This window comes from Salmo salar, chromosome 14, assembly GCF_965601325.2.
Source record: "Salmo salar chromosome 14, fSalSal1, whole genome shotgun sequence".
In the NCBI taxonomy this organism is placed as follows: domain Eukaryota; kingdom Metazoa; phylum Chordata; class Actinopteri; order Salmoniformes; family Salmonidae; genus Salmo; species Salmo salar.
Genome location: NC_138304.1, coordinates 53,933,400 through 53,951,605, shown reverse-complemented (window position 1 = coordinate 53,951,605; position 18,206 = coordinate 53,933,400). Strand labels below are relative to the sequence as shown.

General features: G+C 44.5%; 1 protein-coding gene across 4 annotated transcripts in view; it reads left to right on the top strand.

The window, feature by feature from the left end:
• The window catches only part of pak1ip1 (PAK1 interacting protein 1), a 36,044-nt gene extending 22,409 nt beyond the window's left edge, over positions 1–13,635 (top strand). For 2 of the 4 annotated variants that reach the window (XM_082960654.1, XM_082960651.1), the window contains one exon: positions 3,966–4,117. In XM_082960654.1, coding sequence (XP_082816780.1) covers positions 3,966–4,096 — 131 coding nt within the window. In that variant the 3' untranslated portion in view covers positions 4,097–4,117. Of the gene's footprint in view, positions 1–3,965; positions 4,118–13,159 lie in introns of those variants that run through there. The other 2 variants (XM_082960653.1, NM_001146507.2) reach the window with 2 other exon arrangements.
• Positions 13,636–18,206: the final 4,571 nt, after the last annotated feature.

Genomic DNA, 18,206 nt, shown 5'->3' with positions numbered 1-18,206 from the left:
AGGCAGAATCAGGAGATAGGTTGGAGAAGGTTTGAGCAGAGGGAAGAGATGATAGGATGGAAGAGGAGAGAGTAGCGGGAGAGAGAGAGCGAAGGTTGGGACGGCGCAATACCATCCGAGTAGGGGCAGAGTGAGAAGTGTTGGATGAGAGCAAGAGGGAAAAGGATACAAGGTGGTGGTCGGAGATTTGGAGGGGAGTTGCAATGAGATTAGTGGAAGAACAGCATCTAGTAAAGATGAGGTCAAGTGTATTGCCTGCCTTGTGAGTAGGGGGGGAAGGTGAGAGGGTGAGGTCAAAAGAGGAGAGGAGTGGAAAGAAGGAGGCAGAGAGGAATGAGTCAAAGGTAGTCGTGGGGAGGTTAAAGTCACCCAGAACTGTGAGAGGTGAGCCATCCTCAGGAAAGGAACTTATCAAGGCGTCAAGCTCATTGATGAACTCTCCAAGGGAACCTGGAGGGCGATAAATGATAAGGATGTTAAGCTTGAAAGGGCTGGTAACTGTGACAGCATGGAATTCTAATGAGGAGATAGACAGATGGGTCAGGGGAGAAAGAATGTCCACTTGGGAGAGATGAGGATTCCAGTGCCACCACCCCGCTGGCTCGATGCTCTAGGGGTATGCTAATATGTCTAATTGAAGTTGGTGGTTGATCATTGCTTCACAGCTATTTTCAAGTCTTGCCATAGATTTATAAGCCAATTTATGTCAAAACTGTCACTCAGGAACATTCAGTGTCGTCTTGGTAAGCAACTCCAATGTACACCGTGTACAAAACCGTAGGAACACCTCTTTCCATAACGTGGGCTGCGACTCAAACTCATAAGACTCGTTCACTTACCCTCGCCTTATGCCCTTAGGGAATCCCCGTCGCCATCTTGGAAGGCGGTCCAAATGATTAGCCAAGCAAGGGAAGTTAGCAACGTAAGGACCTCAGCCCTCGTTTTTAGTCGAGTTTGCGAGTGTACAATTATGTTCAGTCCCGGGCCTGAAACTCCCCATAATTCAATTCGCAACGATTGTATATCCGCTAAGAAAAGTACGCCAAAACTTAAAAACATAATCAATGGAGAAGTCAACATACAAGTGTAAGTAAAAACTAATGTAAATAAGTAAGAAATGGTGCTACTAATGCACATGACGGTACAAACGCGTCTCGTAAAAGTCATGTTATTGTTTGGTTAGCTTTTGGAAATTGTGGAAATAAAACATTTTTCCTTCAGGAGTTCCAGCTAGTCAGGCTAATTAATTTACATCAGGCTGTGATTGGGAGTCCCATTAGGGCGGCGCACAATTGGCCCAGCGTCGTCTGGGTTTGCCCGGGGTAGGAAGTCATTGTAAATAAGAATTTGTTCTTAACCTCTTATGGCTAGGGGGCAGTATTTTCACAGCTGGATAAAAAAACGTACCCGATTTAATCTGGTTACTAATCCTACCCAGTAACTAGAATATGCATATACTTATTATATATGGATAGAAAACACCCTAAATTTTCTAAAACTGTTTGAATGGTGTCTGTGAGTATAACAGAACTCAAATGGCAGGTCAAAACCTGAGAGATTCCTTTACAGGAAGTGGCCTGTCTGACCATTTGTTGAACTTCTTTTCCATCTCTATCATTTACTAAGGATCTCTGCTCTAACGTGACACTTCCCACTTCGTCCATAGGCGCTCAGAGCCCGGGAAAAACCTGAATGTCGTCATCTCAGCCCCAGGCTGAAACACATTATCGCCTTTCTCAAGTGGCCGATCAAGGGACTCTGGGCTTAGGCGCGTGACCTGGCTGCCCCCGTCTTTGTGATTTTTTTTTCCCCTCTGTTTGCCGAAAAGTTGATTCCCGGTCGGAATATTATCGCTTTTCTACGAGGAAAATGGCATAAAAATTGATTTTAAACAGCGGTTGACATGCTTCGAAGTACGGTAATGGAATATTTAGAATTTTTTTATCACGAATTACGCCATGCGCGCGACCCTTCTTTACCATTTCGGATAGTGTCTGGAACGCACGAACAAAACGCCGCTATTCGGATATAACGATGGATTATTTTGGACCAAACCAACATTTGTTATTGAAGTAGCAGTCCTGGGAGTGCATTCTGACGAAGACAACAAAGGTAATGAAACTTTTGTAATAGTAAATCGGAGTTTGATCAGGGCTAAACTTGGTCGGTGTCTAAATGGCTAGCCGTGATGGCTGGGCTATCTACTGAGAATATTGCAAAATGTGCTTTCACCGAAAAGCTATTTTAAAATCGGACATATCGAGTGCATAGAGGAGTTCTGTATCTATAATTCTTAAAATAATTGTTATGTTTTTTGTGAATGTTTATCGTGAGTAATTTAGTAAATTCACCGGATGTTTGCGGGGGGTATGCTAGTTCTGAACGTCACATGCTAATGTAAAAAGCTGGTTTTTGAGATAAATATGAACTTGATTGAACAAAACATGCATGCATTGTATAACATAATGTCCTAGGGTTGTCATCTGATGAAGATCATCAAAGGTTAGTGCTGCATTTAGCTGTGGTTTTGTTTTTTGTGACATTATATGCTAGCTTGAAAAATGGGTGTCTGATTATTTCTGGCTTGGTACTCTGCTGACATAATCTAATGTTTTGCTTTCGCTGTAAAGCCTTTTTGAAATCGGACAGTGTGGTTAGATAAAGGAGAGTCTTGTCTTTAAAATGCTGTGAAATAGTCATATGTTTGAAAAATTGAAGTTTTTGTATTTTTGAGGAATTTGTAATTCGCGCCACGCCTATCATTGGATATTGGAGCAGGTGTTCCGTTAGCGGAACGTCTAGATGTAAGAGGTTAACTGACTTGCCTAGTTAAATAAAATAACAACGTATGTGACTAAAGCAGATTTTTACTCCTGAACTTATTTAGGCGTGCCATAACAAAGGGGTTGAATAATTATTGATTCAAGACATTTAAGCTTTTCATTTTTTATTAATTTGTAAAAATGTCTGAACATAATTCCACTTTGACGTGTGGTATTGTGTGAAAGCCAGTAGCACAAAATCTTAATTTTATTAATTTTAGTCCATTCGTGTGAATACTTTCTGGGGGCACTGTACACCATATACATAATTTACACACAGAGGGGCGGGGTCCAGCTCAGGGGCGGGGTCCAGCTCAGGGGCGGGGTCCAGCTCATGATCTCCATCAGCAGCACATTTTAATTTAGAATGAAAATAAATGTGTTAATCCCACCGACTCATTTCAAACTAAAAAGTATCGGAGCCCATGTGTCTAGATACGCATTGGATCGTCTTGAAAGAGAAAGATGCACACCCCATAGAACCCAGACTACTGGGTGGAGGAGCCCTGCTAGCCTTAATATGGCTTGGTCCTACTGGGTGGAGGAGCCCTGCTAGCCTTAATATGGCTTGATTCTACTGGGTGGAGGAGCCCTGTTAGCCTTAATATGGCTTGATTCTACTGGGTGGAGGAGCCCTGTTAGCCTTAATATGGCTTGATTCTACTGGGTTGAGGAGCCCTGCTAGCCTTAATATGGCTTGATTCTACTGGGTGGAGGAGCCCTGCTAGCCTTAATATGGCTTGATTCTACTGGGTGGAGGAGCCCTGTTAGCCTTAATATGGCTTGGTCCTACTACCAATTTTGAATGATTTATTGGTTCTTGTGACATATATGTTTGTCTTGTATGGCATTTGTGTGAATGTTGCTGCATGACTTGCCACAACTAAAGTTATTCTGTTTTCTATTCTATTACAATGTGTTGGACTAGATCTAATATGTGGAATAGCTGGATGTACAAGAGTTTTAGGAAACTCAAATACTATAGAAACCCTTAACATTAAGGTCTCTCTTTTTTATAGAAACTGATGTACAAAAAAATATTTTCGTGCTTTTAAATGCATTTTTTAAAATGTATTTATTATTATTTTTTTTTACAATATAGCATGATAATATCATGTGTTTGTTTTCCTTCATCCCCAACAGACGCCAAGGATGTACTGGAGCTTGAGAGGAAGAGGAAGAGGGTCAGGATCTCGACTGTGGAAGTGGTCCAAGAGGAAGATGCTTCACCCAAGAAGAAAAAAGATGGTGGGGAAAAAAAGCTGAAAACTTAATAAAAAAAAATGTATTTTCAACCTGGTGTCAGGTCATTTTGTATTATTCTATATGTAAATCTGAGATGCACCATTTAGTATGATATGTTACGTTTCGTATGTATTAATTTGTGGATGTCTATCACCCATTTTGTGTATGTTACGAGTTACACTTTTTATTATATGTTATGAATTTGCTAAATATACGCTATGTTACATTCTAGCTAGGTGGCTAACGTTAGCTAGTCTAGGGGTTAGGGTTAAGTTTAGGAGTTAGGTTAAAGGGTTAGGGCAAAATGTAGCTGAAAGGGTTAGGGTTAGCTAACATGCTAAATAGCTAGGAAGTAGTTGCTAAAGTTGTCTAGGATGAGATTGACTCACAACCTTTGGGTTACTAGATGTTTGCGTTATATGCCCAGCCATTTACCTTGATCAACCACCCTACTTTTGTTTTTTGCCTTAAGTAACGATCCGTCTTATGTAACCATACCAAAACGTAACATATAATACTAACTTGAGTGTCCCGGATTTACATTTACTATGTTACGTCTAGTCTGAGACCAGGCTGGTATTTTTGGTGTAGAGATTTTGTATATAATGTGGTCTTATAGATCTATGTGACAATGACATTTGGCCACTAGGAGGTGGTGACAGACCTTTATAAACAGCTTGTATGTCCTCGTACTGTCGTCGCATTATCTATGCATATTATCAAACTGATGATGACAATGGACTCCTATCAAAACATAACAATGAAAATTAGTTATAATACAAAGTGAAAATAGGTGAGTGGATGGGAGTTGGATTGTCCGATAGATTGTCTAAGAACACGAGGGAGAGAGTGCATTGTCTTTTGGGCCTTTATTTTTACTGAACAAAAATAAATGCAACATGCAACAATTTCTAAGATATTACTGAGTTACAGTTCATTAAAGGAAATCAGTCAATTGAAATCAATTCATTAGGTCCTAATCTATGGATTTCACATGACTGGGAATATAGATGTACTTCTGTTGGTCACACACATATTTTATAAGTAGGGGTGTGGATCAGAAAACCAGTCCGTATCTGGTGTGTCCACCATTTGCCTCATGCAGCAAGACATATCTTCACATAGAGTTGATCAGGCTGCTGATTGTGGCCTGTGGAATGTTGTCCCACTCCACTTCAATGGCTGCGCGAAGTTGGTGGGAACAGGAACACGCTGTCCTACATGTTGATCCAGAGCATCCCAAACATGCTCAATGAGTGGTATGTCTGGTGAGTATGCAGGCCATGGAAGAACTGGGACATTTTCAGCTTCCAGGAATTGTGTACAGATCCTTGAGACATGGGGCTGTGCATTATCATGCTGAAACATGAGGTGATGGAGGCGGATGAATGGCACGACAATGGGCCTCAGAATCTCTTCAGGGTATCTCTGCATTCAAATTGCCATCGATTTAAAATGCAATTGTGTTCATTGTCCGTTGCTTATGCTTGCCCATACCATAACCCCAATGCCACCATGGGACTCTGACAATGTTGACATCAGCAAAACCGCTCACTCACACGATGCATACACGTGGTCTGCGGTTGTGAGGCTGGTTGAACATACTGCCAAATTCTCTAAAATGACAGTGGCTTATGGTAGAGAAATTAACATTCAATTCTCGACAAACAGCTCTGTAGTCAGCATGCCAATTGCACACTCCCTCAACCTGAGACATCTGTGGCATTGTGTTGTGATGAAACTGCACATTTTAGTGGCCTTTGTCTCCGGCACAAGGTGCACCTGTGTAATGATCATGCTGTTTAATCAGCTTCTTGATATGCCACACCTAACAAATTTGTTAACAAAACTGGAGAGAAATAAGCTTTTTGTGCGTATGAAACATGGGACCAACACTTTACATGTTGCATTTTTATGCTTTGGTTCAGTATAGAACAAATTTGTTAACCTTTTGGTAGGTTTTAAATATCAAAACTGACAGGTCATGAAAGATGGTGATGTCTGGGTACAAACAGAAACACAATGTTAATATTTAATAGAAGATGTCTGGGTACAAACAGAAACACAATGTTACTATTAAACAGAGGCACATGATAAATAAAGGGTAAACAAACTAAAATACTCCGTGTTGCACAATTTAGCAAATAAGGGAAGTAAGTGCACTTGTATGCACAACCAATCAAACGATCTAAATGTAGATCATAGTACCTTGGCCACTACACTCATGCAAAACAGTCAATAATGTAATTCTCTAGTAGTCCATGCTGGTTTTGATTGAAATATATTATTTCTCCGTTGGGGATTTATGGCGGTGTGCGTACTAGAATCAGGTAAATTACTGCCACCTACCTACCAGGCTAGAGTCTGGGACTATGGAGGTGTATTAGATTCTGTACTACCAGGCTAGAGTCTGATGAGACTATGGAGGTGTATTAGATTCTGTACTACCAGGCTAGAGTCTGGGACTATGGAGGTGTATTAGATTCTGTACTACCAGGCTAGAGTCTGATGAGACTATGGAGGTGTATTAGATTCTGTACTACCAGGCTAGAGTCTGGGACTATGGCGGTGTATTAGATTCTGTACTACCAGGCTAGAGTCTGGGACTATGGCGGTGTATTAGATTCTGTACTACCAGGCTAGAGTCTGATGAGACTATGGAGGTGTATTAGATTCTGTACTACCAGGCTAGAGTCTGATGAGACTATGGAGGTGTATTAGATTCTGTACTACCAGGCTAGAGTCTGATGAGACTATGGAGGTGTATTAGATTCTGTACTACCAGGCTAGAGTCTGATGAGACTATGGAGGTGTATTAGATTCTGTACTACCAGGCTAGAGTCTGGGACTATGGCGGTGTATTAGATTCTGTACTACCAGGCTAGAGTCTGATGAGACTATGGAGGTGTATTAGATTCTGTACTACCAGGCTAGAGTTGGGGACTATGGAGGTGTATTAGATTCTGTACTACCAGGCTAGAGTCTGGGACTATGGAGGTGTATTAGATTCTGTACTACCAGGCTAGAGTCTGATGAGACTATGGAGGTGTATTAGATTCTGTACTACCAGGCTAGAGTCTGGGACTATGGCGGTGTATTAGATTCTGTACTACCAGGCTAGAGTCTGGGACTATGGCGGTGTATTAGATTCTGTACTACCAGGCTAGAGTCTGATGAGACTATGGAGGTGTATTAGATTCTGTACTACCAGGCTAGAGTCTGATGAGACTATGGAGGTGTATTAGATTCTGTACTACCAGGCTAGAGTTGGGGACTATGGAGGTGTATTAGATTCTGTACTACCAGGCTAGAGTCTGGGACTATGGAGGTGTATTAGATTCTGTACTACCAGGCTAGAGTCTGATGAGACTATGGAGGTGTATTAGATTCTGTACTACCAGGCTAGAGTCTGGGACTATGGCGGTGTATTAGATTCTGTACTACCAGGCTAGAGTCTGGGACTATGGCGGTGTATTAGATTCTGTACTACCAGGCTAGAGTCTGATGAGACTATGGAGGTGTATTAGATTCTGTACTACCAGGCTAGAGTCTGATGAGACTATGGAGGTGTATTAGATTGCCCCTCATCAGTACCTTGAAAGATACCTCATTGCCCCTCATCAGTACCTGGTTAGACATCTCATTGCCCCTCATCAGCACCTGGTTAGACATCTCATTGCCCCTCATCAGTACCCGGTTAGACATCTCATTGCCCCTCATCAGTACCTGGTTAGACATCTCATTGCCCCCCATCAGTACCCGGTTAGACATCTCATTGCCCCCCATCAGTACCCGGTTAGACATCTCATTGCCCCTCATCAGTACCCGGTTAGACATCTCATTGCCCCTCATCAGTACCCGGTTAGACATCTCATTGCCCCTCATCAGTACCTGGTTAGACATCTCATTGCCCCTCATCAGTACCTGGTTAGACATCTCACTGCCCCCTCATCAGTACCTGGTTAGACATCTCATTGCCCCTCATCAGTACCCGGTTAGAGATCTCATTGCCCCTCATCAGTACCCGGTTAGACATCTCATTGCCCCCCATCAGTACCTGGTTAGACATCTCATTGCCCCTCATCAGTACCTTGATAGATACCTCATTGCCCCTCATCAGTACCTGGTTAGACATCTCATTGCCCCTCATCAGCACCTGGTTAGACATCTCATTGCCCCTCATCAGTACCCGGTTAGACATCTCATTGCCCCCCATCAGTACCCGGTTAGACATCTCATTGCCTCTCATCAGACCTGGTTAGACATCTCATTGCCCCTCATCAGTACCTGGTTAGGCATCTCATTGTCCTCATCAGTACCCGGTTAGACATCTCATTGCCCCCCATCAGTACCCGGTTAGACATCTCATTGCCCCCCATCAGTACCCGGTTAGACATCTCATTGCCCCTCATCAGTACCCGGTTAGACATCTCATTGCCCCTCATCAGTACCCGGTTAGACATCTCATTGCCCCTCATCAGTACCCGGTTAGACATCTCATTGCCCCTCATCAGTACCCGGTTAGACATCTCATTGCCCCTCATCAGTACCTGGTTAGATATCTCATTGCCCCTCATCAGTACCTGGTTAGACATCTCACTGCCCCCTCATCAGTACCTGGTTAGACATCTCATTGCCCCTCATCAGTACCCGGTTAGAGATCTCATTGCCCCTCATCAGTACCCGGTTAGACATCTCATTGCCCCCCATCAGTACCTGGTTAGACATCTCATTGCCCTTCATCAGTACCTTGATAGATACCTCATTGCCCCTCATCAGTACCCGGTTAGACATCTCATTGCCCCTCATCAGCACCTGGTTAGACATCTCATTGCCCCTCATCAGTACCCGGTTAGACATCTCATTGCCCCCCATCAGTACCCGGTTAGACATCTCATTGCCTCTCATCAGACCTGGTTAGACATCTCATTGCCCCTCATCAGTACCTGGTTAGGCATCTCATTGTCCTCATCAGTACCCGGTTAGACATCTCATTGCCCCCCATCAGTACCCGGTTAGACATCTCATTGCCCCCCATCAGTACCCGGTTAGACATCTCATTGCCCCCTCATCAGTACCCGGTTAGACATCTCATTGCCCCTCATCAGTACCCGGTTAGACATCTCATTGCCCCCCATCAGTACCTGGTTAGACATCTCATTGCCCCTCATCAGTACCCGGTTAGACATCTCATTGCCCCTCATCAGTACCCGGTTAGACATCTCATTGCCCCTCATCAGTACCCGGTTAGACATCTCATTGCCCCCATCAGTACCTGGTTAGACATCTCATTGCTCCTCATCAGCACCTGGTTAGACATCTCATTGCCCCTCATCAGCACCTGGTTAGACATCTCATTGCCCCCTCATCAGTGCCTTGATAGATACCTCATTGCCCCTCATCAGTACCTGGTTAGACATCTCATTGCCCCTCATCAGTACCTGGTTAGACATCTTATTGCCCCCCCATCAGTACCTGGTTAGACATCTCATTGTCCTCATCAGTACCTGGTTAGACATCTCATTGCCCCTCATCAGTACCCGGTTAGACATCTCATTGCCCCTCATCAGTACCTGGTTAGACATCTCATTGTCCTCATCAGTACCCGGTTAGACATCTCATTGTCCTCATCAGTACCTGGTTAGACATCTCATTGCCCCTCATCAGTACCCGGTTAGACATCTCATTGCCCCTCATCAGTACCTGGTTAGACATCTCATTTCCCCCCATCAGAACCCGGTTAGACATATCAATGCCCCTCATTAGTACCTGGTTAGACATCTCATTGCCCCTCATCAGCACCTGGTTAGACATCTCATTGCCCCTCATCAGTACCCGGTTAGACATCTCATTGCCCCCCATCAGTACCCGGTTAGACATCTCATTGCCCCCTCATCAGTATCTGGTTAGACATCTCATTGCCCCTCATCAGTACCCGGTTAGACATCTCATTGCCCCCCATCAGTACCTGGTTAGACATCTCATTGCCCCCCATCAGTACCTGGTTAGACATCTCATTGCCCCTCATCAGCACCTGGTTAGACATCTCATTGCCCCTCATCAGTACCTGGTTAGACATCTCATTACCCCCTCATCAGTACCTGGTTAGACATCTCATTGCCCCTCATCAGCACCTGGTTAGACCTCTCATTGCCCCTCATCAGCACCTGGTTAGACCTCTCATTGCCCCCTCATCAGTACCTTGATAGACACCTCATTGCCCCTCATCAGTACCTGGTTAGACATCTCATTGCCCCTCATCAGTGCCTGGTTAGACATCTCATTGCCCCTCATCAGCGCCTGGTTAGACATCTCATTGCCCCCTCATCAGTGCCTTGATAGATACCTCATTGCCCCTCATCAGTACCTGGTTAGACATCTCATTGTCCTCATCAGTACCTGGTTAGACATCTCATTGCTCCTCATCAGCACCTGGTTAGACATCTCATTGCCCCTCATCAGCACCTGGTTAGACATCTTATTGCCCCCCCATCAGTACCTGGTTAGACATCTCATTGTCCTCATCAGTACCTGGTTAGACATCTCCTTGCCCCTCATCAGTACCCGGTTAGACATCTCATTGCCCCTCATCAGTACCTGGTTAGACATCTCATTGTCCTCATCAGTACCCGGTTAGACATCTCATTGCCCCTCATCAGTACCCGGTTAGACATCTCATTGCCCCTCATCAGCACCTGGTTAGACATCTCATTGCCCCTCATCAGTACCCGGTTAGACATCTCATTTCCCCCCATCAGAACCCGGTTAGACATATCAATGCCCCTCATTAGTACCTGGTTAGACATCTCATTGCCCCTCATCAGCACCTGGTTAGACATCTCATTGCCCCTCATCAGTACCCGGTTAGACATCTCATTGCCCCCCATCAGTACCTGGTTAGACATCTCATTGCCCCCCATCAGTACCTGGTTAGACATCTCATTGCCCCTCATCAGCACCTGGTTAGACATCTCATTGCCCCTCATCAGTACCTGGTTAGACATCTCATTACCCCCTCATCAGTACCTGGTTAGACATCTCATTGCCCCTCATCAGTACCTGGTTAGACATCTCATTGCCCCTCATCAGCACCTGGTTAGACCTCTCATTGCCCCCTCATCAGTACCTTGATAGACACCTCATTGCCCCTCATCAGTACCTGGTTAGACATCTCATTGCCCCTCATCAGTGCCTGGTTAGACATCTCATTGCCCCTCATCAGCGCCTGGTTAGACATCTCATTGCCCCCTCATCAGTGCCTTGATAGATACCTCATTGCCCCTCATCAGTACCTGGTTAGACATCTCATTGTCCTCATCAGTACCTGGTTAGACATCTCATTGCCCCTCATCAGTACCTGGTTAGACATCTCATTGCCCCTCATCAGTACCTGGTTAGACATCTCATTGCCCCTCATCAGTACCTGGTTAGACATCTCATTGTGTTTTGAGATTTCTTTTTACACCATAGTATTATTTGTTCCATATAAGTGTGAAACCACACCCATATTTAATGACAGGTACATGTCCAGTGGAATGCTCTTCCTGGTGAAAAGGATACTTGGTCGGTAAGCGATTGTAAGTGATGGATCTGTCTCTGGTTTCGCTATGGGGACTGCTACACTGTGTTTCCAGGCCTTGGGTAATATTCCTGTTTCCCCATACTCTGTTTTTTTTACGTTGAGAATGATTTGTAGGGAATTGTCTGATGGGTGTAGGAAGATTTCATATTCAGTGTCCTCCTTGGGGCTGGAGTAGGTTTAAATGGCCTTCAGCTCAGCCGTAGAGAATTCTGCATCCAACGGGGTTGGTGTTAGTTAACCCTCTGATGTGTTGAGTTCGTCTCCAGCCTGGTGAAAGACGACTACCGACTGCAGGTAGGGGCATTTTAAAGGGGATAGCCCCGCCTCTTACAGCTGGACAACATCTGGTGGATTTGTAAGACTGTTTCAAGGACAGCTTTTTTCCATCTACGTAACATTGCAAAAATCAGAACCTTTCTGTCCAAAAATGACGCAGAAAAATTAATCCATGCTTTTGTTACTTCTAGGCTGGACTACTGCAATGCTCTACTTTCCGGCTACCCGGATAAAGCACTAAATAAACTTCAGTTAGTGCTAAATACGGCTGCTAGAATCCTGACTAGAACCAAAAAATTTGATCATATTACTCCAGTGCTAGCCTCCCTACACTGGCTTCCTGTTAAGGCAAGGGCTGATTTCAAGGTTTTACTGCTAACCTACAAAGCATTACATGGGCTTGCTCCTACCTATCTTTCCGATTTGGTCCTGCCGTACATACCTACACGTACGCTACGGTCACAAGACGCAGGCCTCCTAATTGTCCCTAGAATTTCTAAGCAAACGGCTGGAGGTAGGGCTTTCTCCTATAGAGCTCCATTTTTATGGAATGGTCTGCCTACCAATGTGAGAGACCCAGACTCAGTCTCAACCTTTAAGTCTTTACTGAAGACTTATCTCTTCAGTAGGTCCTATGATTAAGTATAGTCTGGCCCAGGAGTGTGAAGGTGAACGGAAAGGCTGGAGCAACGAACCGCCCTTGCTGTCTCTGCCTTGTCGGTTCCCCTCTTTCCACTGGGATTCTCTGCCTCTAACCCTTTTACAGGGGCTGAGTCACTGGCTTACTGGTGTTCTTCCATGCCGTCCATGGGAGGGGTGCGTCACTTGAGTGGGTTGAGTCACTGACGTGGTCTTCCTGTCTGGGTTGGCGCCCCCCCTTGGGTTGTGCCATGGCGGACATCGTTGTGGGCTATACTCGGCCTTGTCTTAGGACGGTAAGTTGGTGGTTGGAGACATCCCTCTAGTGGTGTGGGGGCTGTGCTTTGGCAAAGTGGGTGGGGTTATATCCTGCCTGTTTCGCCCTGTCCGGGGGTATCATCGGATGGGGCCACAGTGTCTTCTGATCCCTCCTGTCTCAGCCTCCAGTATTTATGCTGCAGTAGTTTATGTGTCGGGGGGCTAGGGTCAGTCTGTTACATCTGGAGTATTTCTCTTGTCTTATCCGGTGTCCTGTGTGAATTTAAATATGCTCTCTCTAATTCTCTCCTTCTCTCTTTCTGTCTTTCTCTCGGAGGACCTGAGCCCTAGGACCATGCCTCAGGACTACCTGGTATGATGACTCCTTGCTGTCCCCAGTCCACCTGGCCGTGCTGCTGCTCCAGTTTCAACTGTTCTGCCTGCGGCTATGGAACCCTGACCTGTTCACCGGACGTGCTTGTTGCACCCTCGACAACTACTATGATTATTATTATTTGACCATGCTGGTCATTTATGAACATTTTAACATCTTGACCATGTTGTGTTATAATATCCACCCTGCACAGCCAGAAGAGGACTGGCCACCCCTCATAGCCTGGTTCCTCTCTAGGTTTCTTCCTAGGTTTTTGGCCTTTCTAGGGAGTTTTTCCTAGGGAGTTTTTCCTAGCCACCGTGCTTCTTTCACATGCTTTGCTTGCTGTTTGGGGTTTTAGGCTGGGTTTCTGTACAGCACTTTGAGATATCAGCTGATGTACGAAGGGCTATATAAAAATAAATTTGATTTGATTTGTATTGAGTTGAGGTGTGTTGTGACCAATAAGGAGCAGGCTCCCCTCCGAGTGGGAGGGTTAAGGGCTCTATTCAATCTGTATGGAGGAAATTCATCATTTAAATTTAAAGTCAACGTTCCCACATTTAGCGGAGACTTGGTTCACCGTAAACGCTGCAGATGTCGGCTCACTAGGAAATGACCTTAATTCTCTAGCGCATTATCTGTAACGCCACAGTCATAGAGATTGAATAGAGACCCTGGAAATTACAATATCAAAGTTCAGGAGTGTCTTTGGCTACCATTCTCCGGAGATGAGCGAGAAGGATGACGATAGCGGAAGCAGAGATGGAGCTTGAATCTGATGGCTGAGGAAATAAAGCTGAAACATAGAGAATGATAGAGGCCTCTAGTGGCTAAAAGGCCGTTTTAGCACGGACACCGCCATTGAGTGCTTCCACCATTTTTAATGTGGTAAACTGGGTGGTCCGTCCAACTTCATTGGCTGATCCCTCCTGGACCGGATCAGCCAATCGTAAAGAAGGCATTTTTACTACTCTAAAATGAAGATGGCCTAAATGGCCCTGCCCATGCTGTAGCAGACGTTGTAATGACAGCTACAAATGTAAGTCCTCAATCTATCTCTTATGGTATGAATGGACTTTTGTCCAAAAGAATAGAAAAAGGAGCAAAATTTGTTGTGGAAAATGTGTCTACTGCTGCAGATATATCTAGTAGGAATGCGTTTTTTGGGGAGGAGAAACAAGATGTGTCCAATTTAGTGGATCCATGTGAAATATCAAAGTTGGTGGAGAAAGCAATGGGTAAAGTCACAAATTATCCATTATATTGACCAGATGTTTAAGTGGTTGCTCTAAACAATGGAAAATAAATGTATTAAAAAAAATGGAAGGCAGTCCAGGGGAGGTAAGATCAGGTGGGAACATTCTAGCCAATGAGAGGGCAGATAGGTGTGTCAACGACGGGCAGGACTCAAGTATAAAGTGTTGTTTTTTTCTCCAAGTTGCCAGGTGTCTTACTTATGGAGGTGAAAGAAACGCACACCTGTTTAGTCGAGGTGCTGGCTAGCGGAGTAGAACACCTGTTTAGGAGAGGTGCTGGCTAGCGGAGTAGAACACCTGTTTAGGAGAGGTGCTGGCTAGCGGTGTAGAACACCTGTTTAGGAGAGGTGCTGGCTAGCAGAGTAGAACACCTGTTTAGGAGAGGTGCTGGCTAGCGGAGTAGAACACCTGTTTAGGAGAGGTGCTGGCTAGCAGAGTAGAACACCTGTTTAGGAGAGGTGCTGGCTAGCGGAGTAGAACACCTGTTTAGGAGAGGTGCTGGCTAGCGGAGTAGAACACCTGTTTAGGAGAGGTGCTGGCTAGCGGAGTAGAACACCTGTTTAGGAGAGGTGCTGGCTAGCAGAGTAGAACACCTGTTTAGGAGAGGTGCTGGCTAGCTGAGTAGAACACCTGTTTAGGAGAGGTGCTGGCTAGCAGAGTAGAACACCTGTTTAGGAGAGGTGCTGGCTAGCAGAGTAGAACACCTGTTTAGGAGAGGTGCTGGCTAACAGAGTAGAACACCTGTTTAGGAGAGGTGCTGGCTAACAGAGTAGAACACCTGTTTAGGAGAGGTGCTGGCTAACAGAGTAGAACACCTGTTTAGGAGAGGTGCTGGCTAACAGAGTAGAACACCTGTTTAGGAGAGGTGCTGGCTAGCTGAGTAGAACACCTGTTTAGGAGAGGTGCTGGCTAACAGAGTAGAACACCTGTTTAGGAGAGGTGCTGGCTAACAGAGTAGAACACCTGTTTAGGAGAGGTGCTGGCTAACAGAGTAGAACACCTGTTTAGGAGAGGTGCTGGCTAACAGAGTAGAACACCTGTTTAGGAGAGGTGCTGGCTAACAGAGTAGAACACCTGTTTAGGAGAGGTGCTGGCTAGCTGAGTAGAACACCTGTTTAGGAGCGGTGCTGGCTAACAGAGTAGAACACCAGTTTAGGAGAGGTGCTGGCTAGCTGAGTAGAACACCTGTTTAGGAGAGGTGCTGGCTAACAGAGTAGAACACCAGTTTAGGAGAGGTGCTGGCTAGCTGAGTAGAACACCTGTTTAGGAGAGGTGCTGGCTAGCAGAGTAGAACACCTGTTTAGGAGAGGTGCTGGCTAACAGAGTAGAACACCAGTTTAGGAGAGGTGCTGGCTAGCTGAGTAGAACACCAGTTTAGGAGAGGTGCTGGCTAGCTGAGTAGAACACCAGTTTAGGAGAGGTGCTGGCTAGCTGAGTAGAACACCAGTTTAGGAGAGGTGCTGGCTAACAGAGTAGAACACCAGTTTAGGAGAGGTGCTGGCTAGCTGAGTAGAACACCAGTTTAGGAGAGGTGCTGGCTAGCTGAGTAGAACACCAGTTTAGGAGAGGTGCTGGCTAGCTGAGTAGAACACCTGTTTAGGAGCGGTGCTGGCTAGCTGAGTAGAACACCTGTTTAGGAGAGGTGCTGGCTAACAGAGTAGAACACCAGTTTAGGAGAGGTGCTGGCTAGCTGAGTAGAACACCTGGAAAAGAAAAGGAGAGCCTCAGTCTAGGTGCTCAGATGCAATAATAAACAACGGTTTGACAGACATGCTGTCAAACTCTGCAGGTCACTAGTTTATATAGTGTCAAAGGAGGCACACAGGTGTCTGTAATTAAGGCCGGGTGTGGCTTGATATCATTGGTTAATTTACAGATATAATTAGAACATATAAAAAACGTGAATGGATAGCATACGATCAAAGATACAATTTGACTACATAAGCCTACGAACATTTACAATGAATAGCCTAAATCACAATAATCACAGAAATGGCTTCAGATCAAAGTCTACGTTGAGACCGAAGAGAGCAAGGGTCTTTAAATGAAAGATCCAGGTAGCCTCTCATTTAGTAATAAATTGTCGAGGTCACTTCCTCTCCTGTTCGATGCCAATATAACGTAGAGACGACATGGGGTGTTTCGCTTACAGAAAGTGGGCTGCAACTGGGTACGTCGACTTTTTGCACCTAATGATGATCGGAGATTCGTTTTTTTACCCACATCATTTTTACCACAAGGACAAGTTATAAGATAAATAACTGCCTTAGTGGAGCCCGTAATAACACCTTTGATTGGGATCTGTTTCCCTGTTTGGGGGTGTTTGAAGGATCTACATTTATAAAGTGCCATTGCATTGAGAACAGCCATTACACTTGGTAGTTTCCATCCAGTAGGAGCACAAATACATGTTGTGCAGGGATATCTTGGGGTGGTAAATCAGAGTTTACCAATTGATCTCTGAGATTTCTTCCCCGCGAGAACACGACCAAGGGAGGGTCTGAAAACACATTACCGATACTGTCATCGGATCTTAGAATGTGCCAATGTTTGTGAACGATTCCCTTCATTTGTTCAGAGCGCTTTGAATAGCGGGTAGTTAGAACACAAGAATGCTGCTTTTTGCGAAAGTGTCCTTGAAAGTGATCATGTCTCGATTTATTTAGGATTTTCTCAATGGCAGTATTAATCTGACCATTTTTGTACCCCTCCTTGAATTTTCGTTGCGTCTCAGCCATATTTCTGCAAATTATTTTGATTCGACAGAATTGGATGTAGGGCAAATTGTTTTTGACATCTATAAGCCCTCAACAACCTGTTACGATCAGTAGGTTTCCTGTAAAGATCAGTAGGCTTACTGTAAAGATCAGTCGGCTTACTGTAAAGATCAGTAGGCTTACTGTAAAGATCAGTCGGCTTACTGTAAAGATCAGTAGGTTTCCTGTAAAGATCAGTAGGTTTCCTGTTACGATCAGTAGGTTTACTGTAAAAATCTGTAGGTTTCCTGTAAAGATCAGTAGGTTTCCTGTTATGATCAGTAGGTTTCCTGTTACGATCAGTAGGTTTCCTGTAAAGATCAGTAGGTTTCCTGTAAAGATCAGTAGGTTTCCTGTTACGATCAGTAGGTTTCCTGTAAAGATCAGTAGGTTTCCTGTAAAGATCAGTAGGCTTCCTGTAAAGATCAGTAGGTTTCCTGTAAAGATCAGTAGGTTTCCTGTAAAGATCAGTAGGCTTCCTGTAAAGATCAGTAGGTTTCCTGTAAAGATCAGTAGGTTTCCTGTAAAGATCAGTGTATAGAACATTATCTTCACACAAGATCAGAAGATCAAGGAAACTGATTTGACGTGTATCAGATTGCATAGTAAATCTCAGGTGCTCAGAACAAGAGTTAAGAAAAGCATGGAGCTGTTTTGCATCACTCCTCCACAGAACAAAAATATCATCAATATACCGTTTCCAAATAATAATGTTAGGCAAGAAAACATTTTCTCCAGGATTGAGAACTGACTGTTTATCCATGTAACCCACATACAAATTAGCATAGTTAGGAGCCATGGGGGGAATCCCATAGCAGTACCCTTCGTCTGAATAAAAAATTATAATTTAGAAACATGAAATAGTTGTGTTTGTGAGTACTATTTCAGCCAATGTTATAATGCAGGCACTGGAAGATAATTCATTTGGGTCACGTTGCAGAAGAAAATGTTCCATAGCTTCAATACTGCCCTTGTGTGGAATATTTGTGTATAACG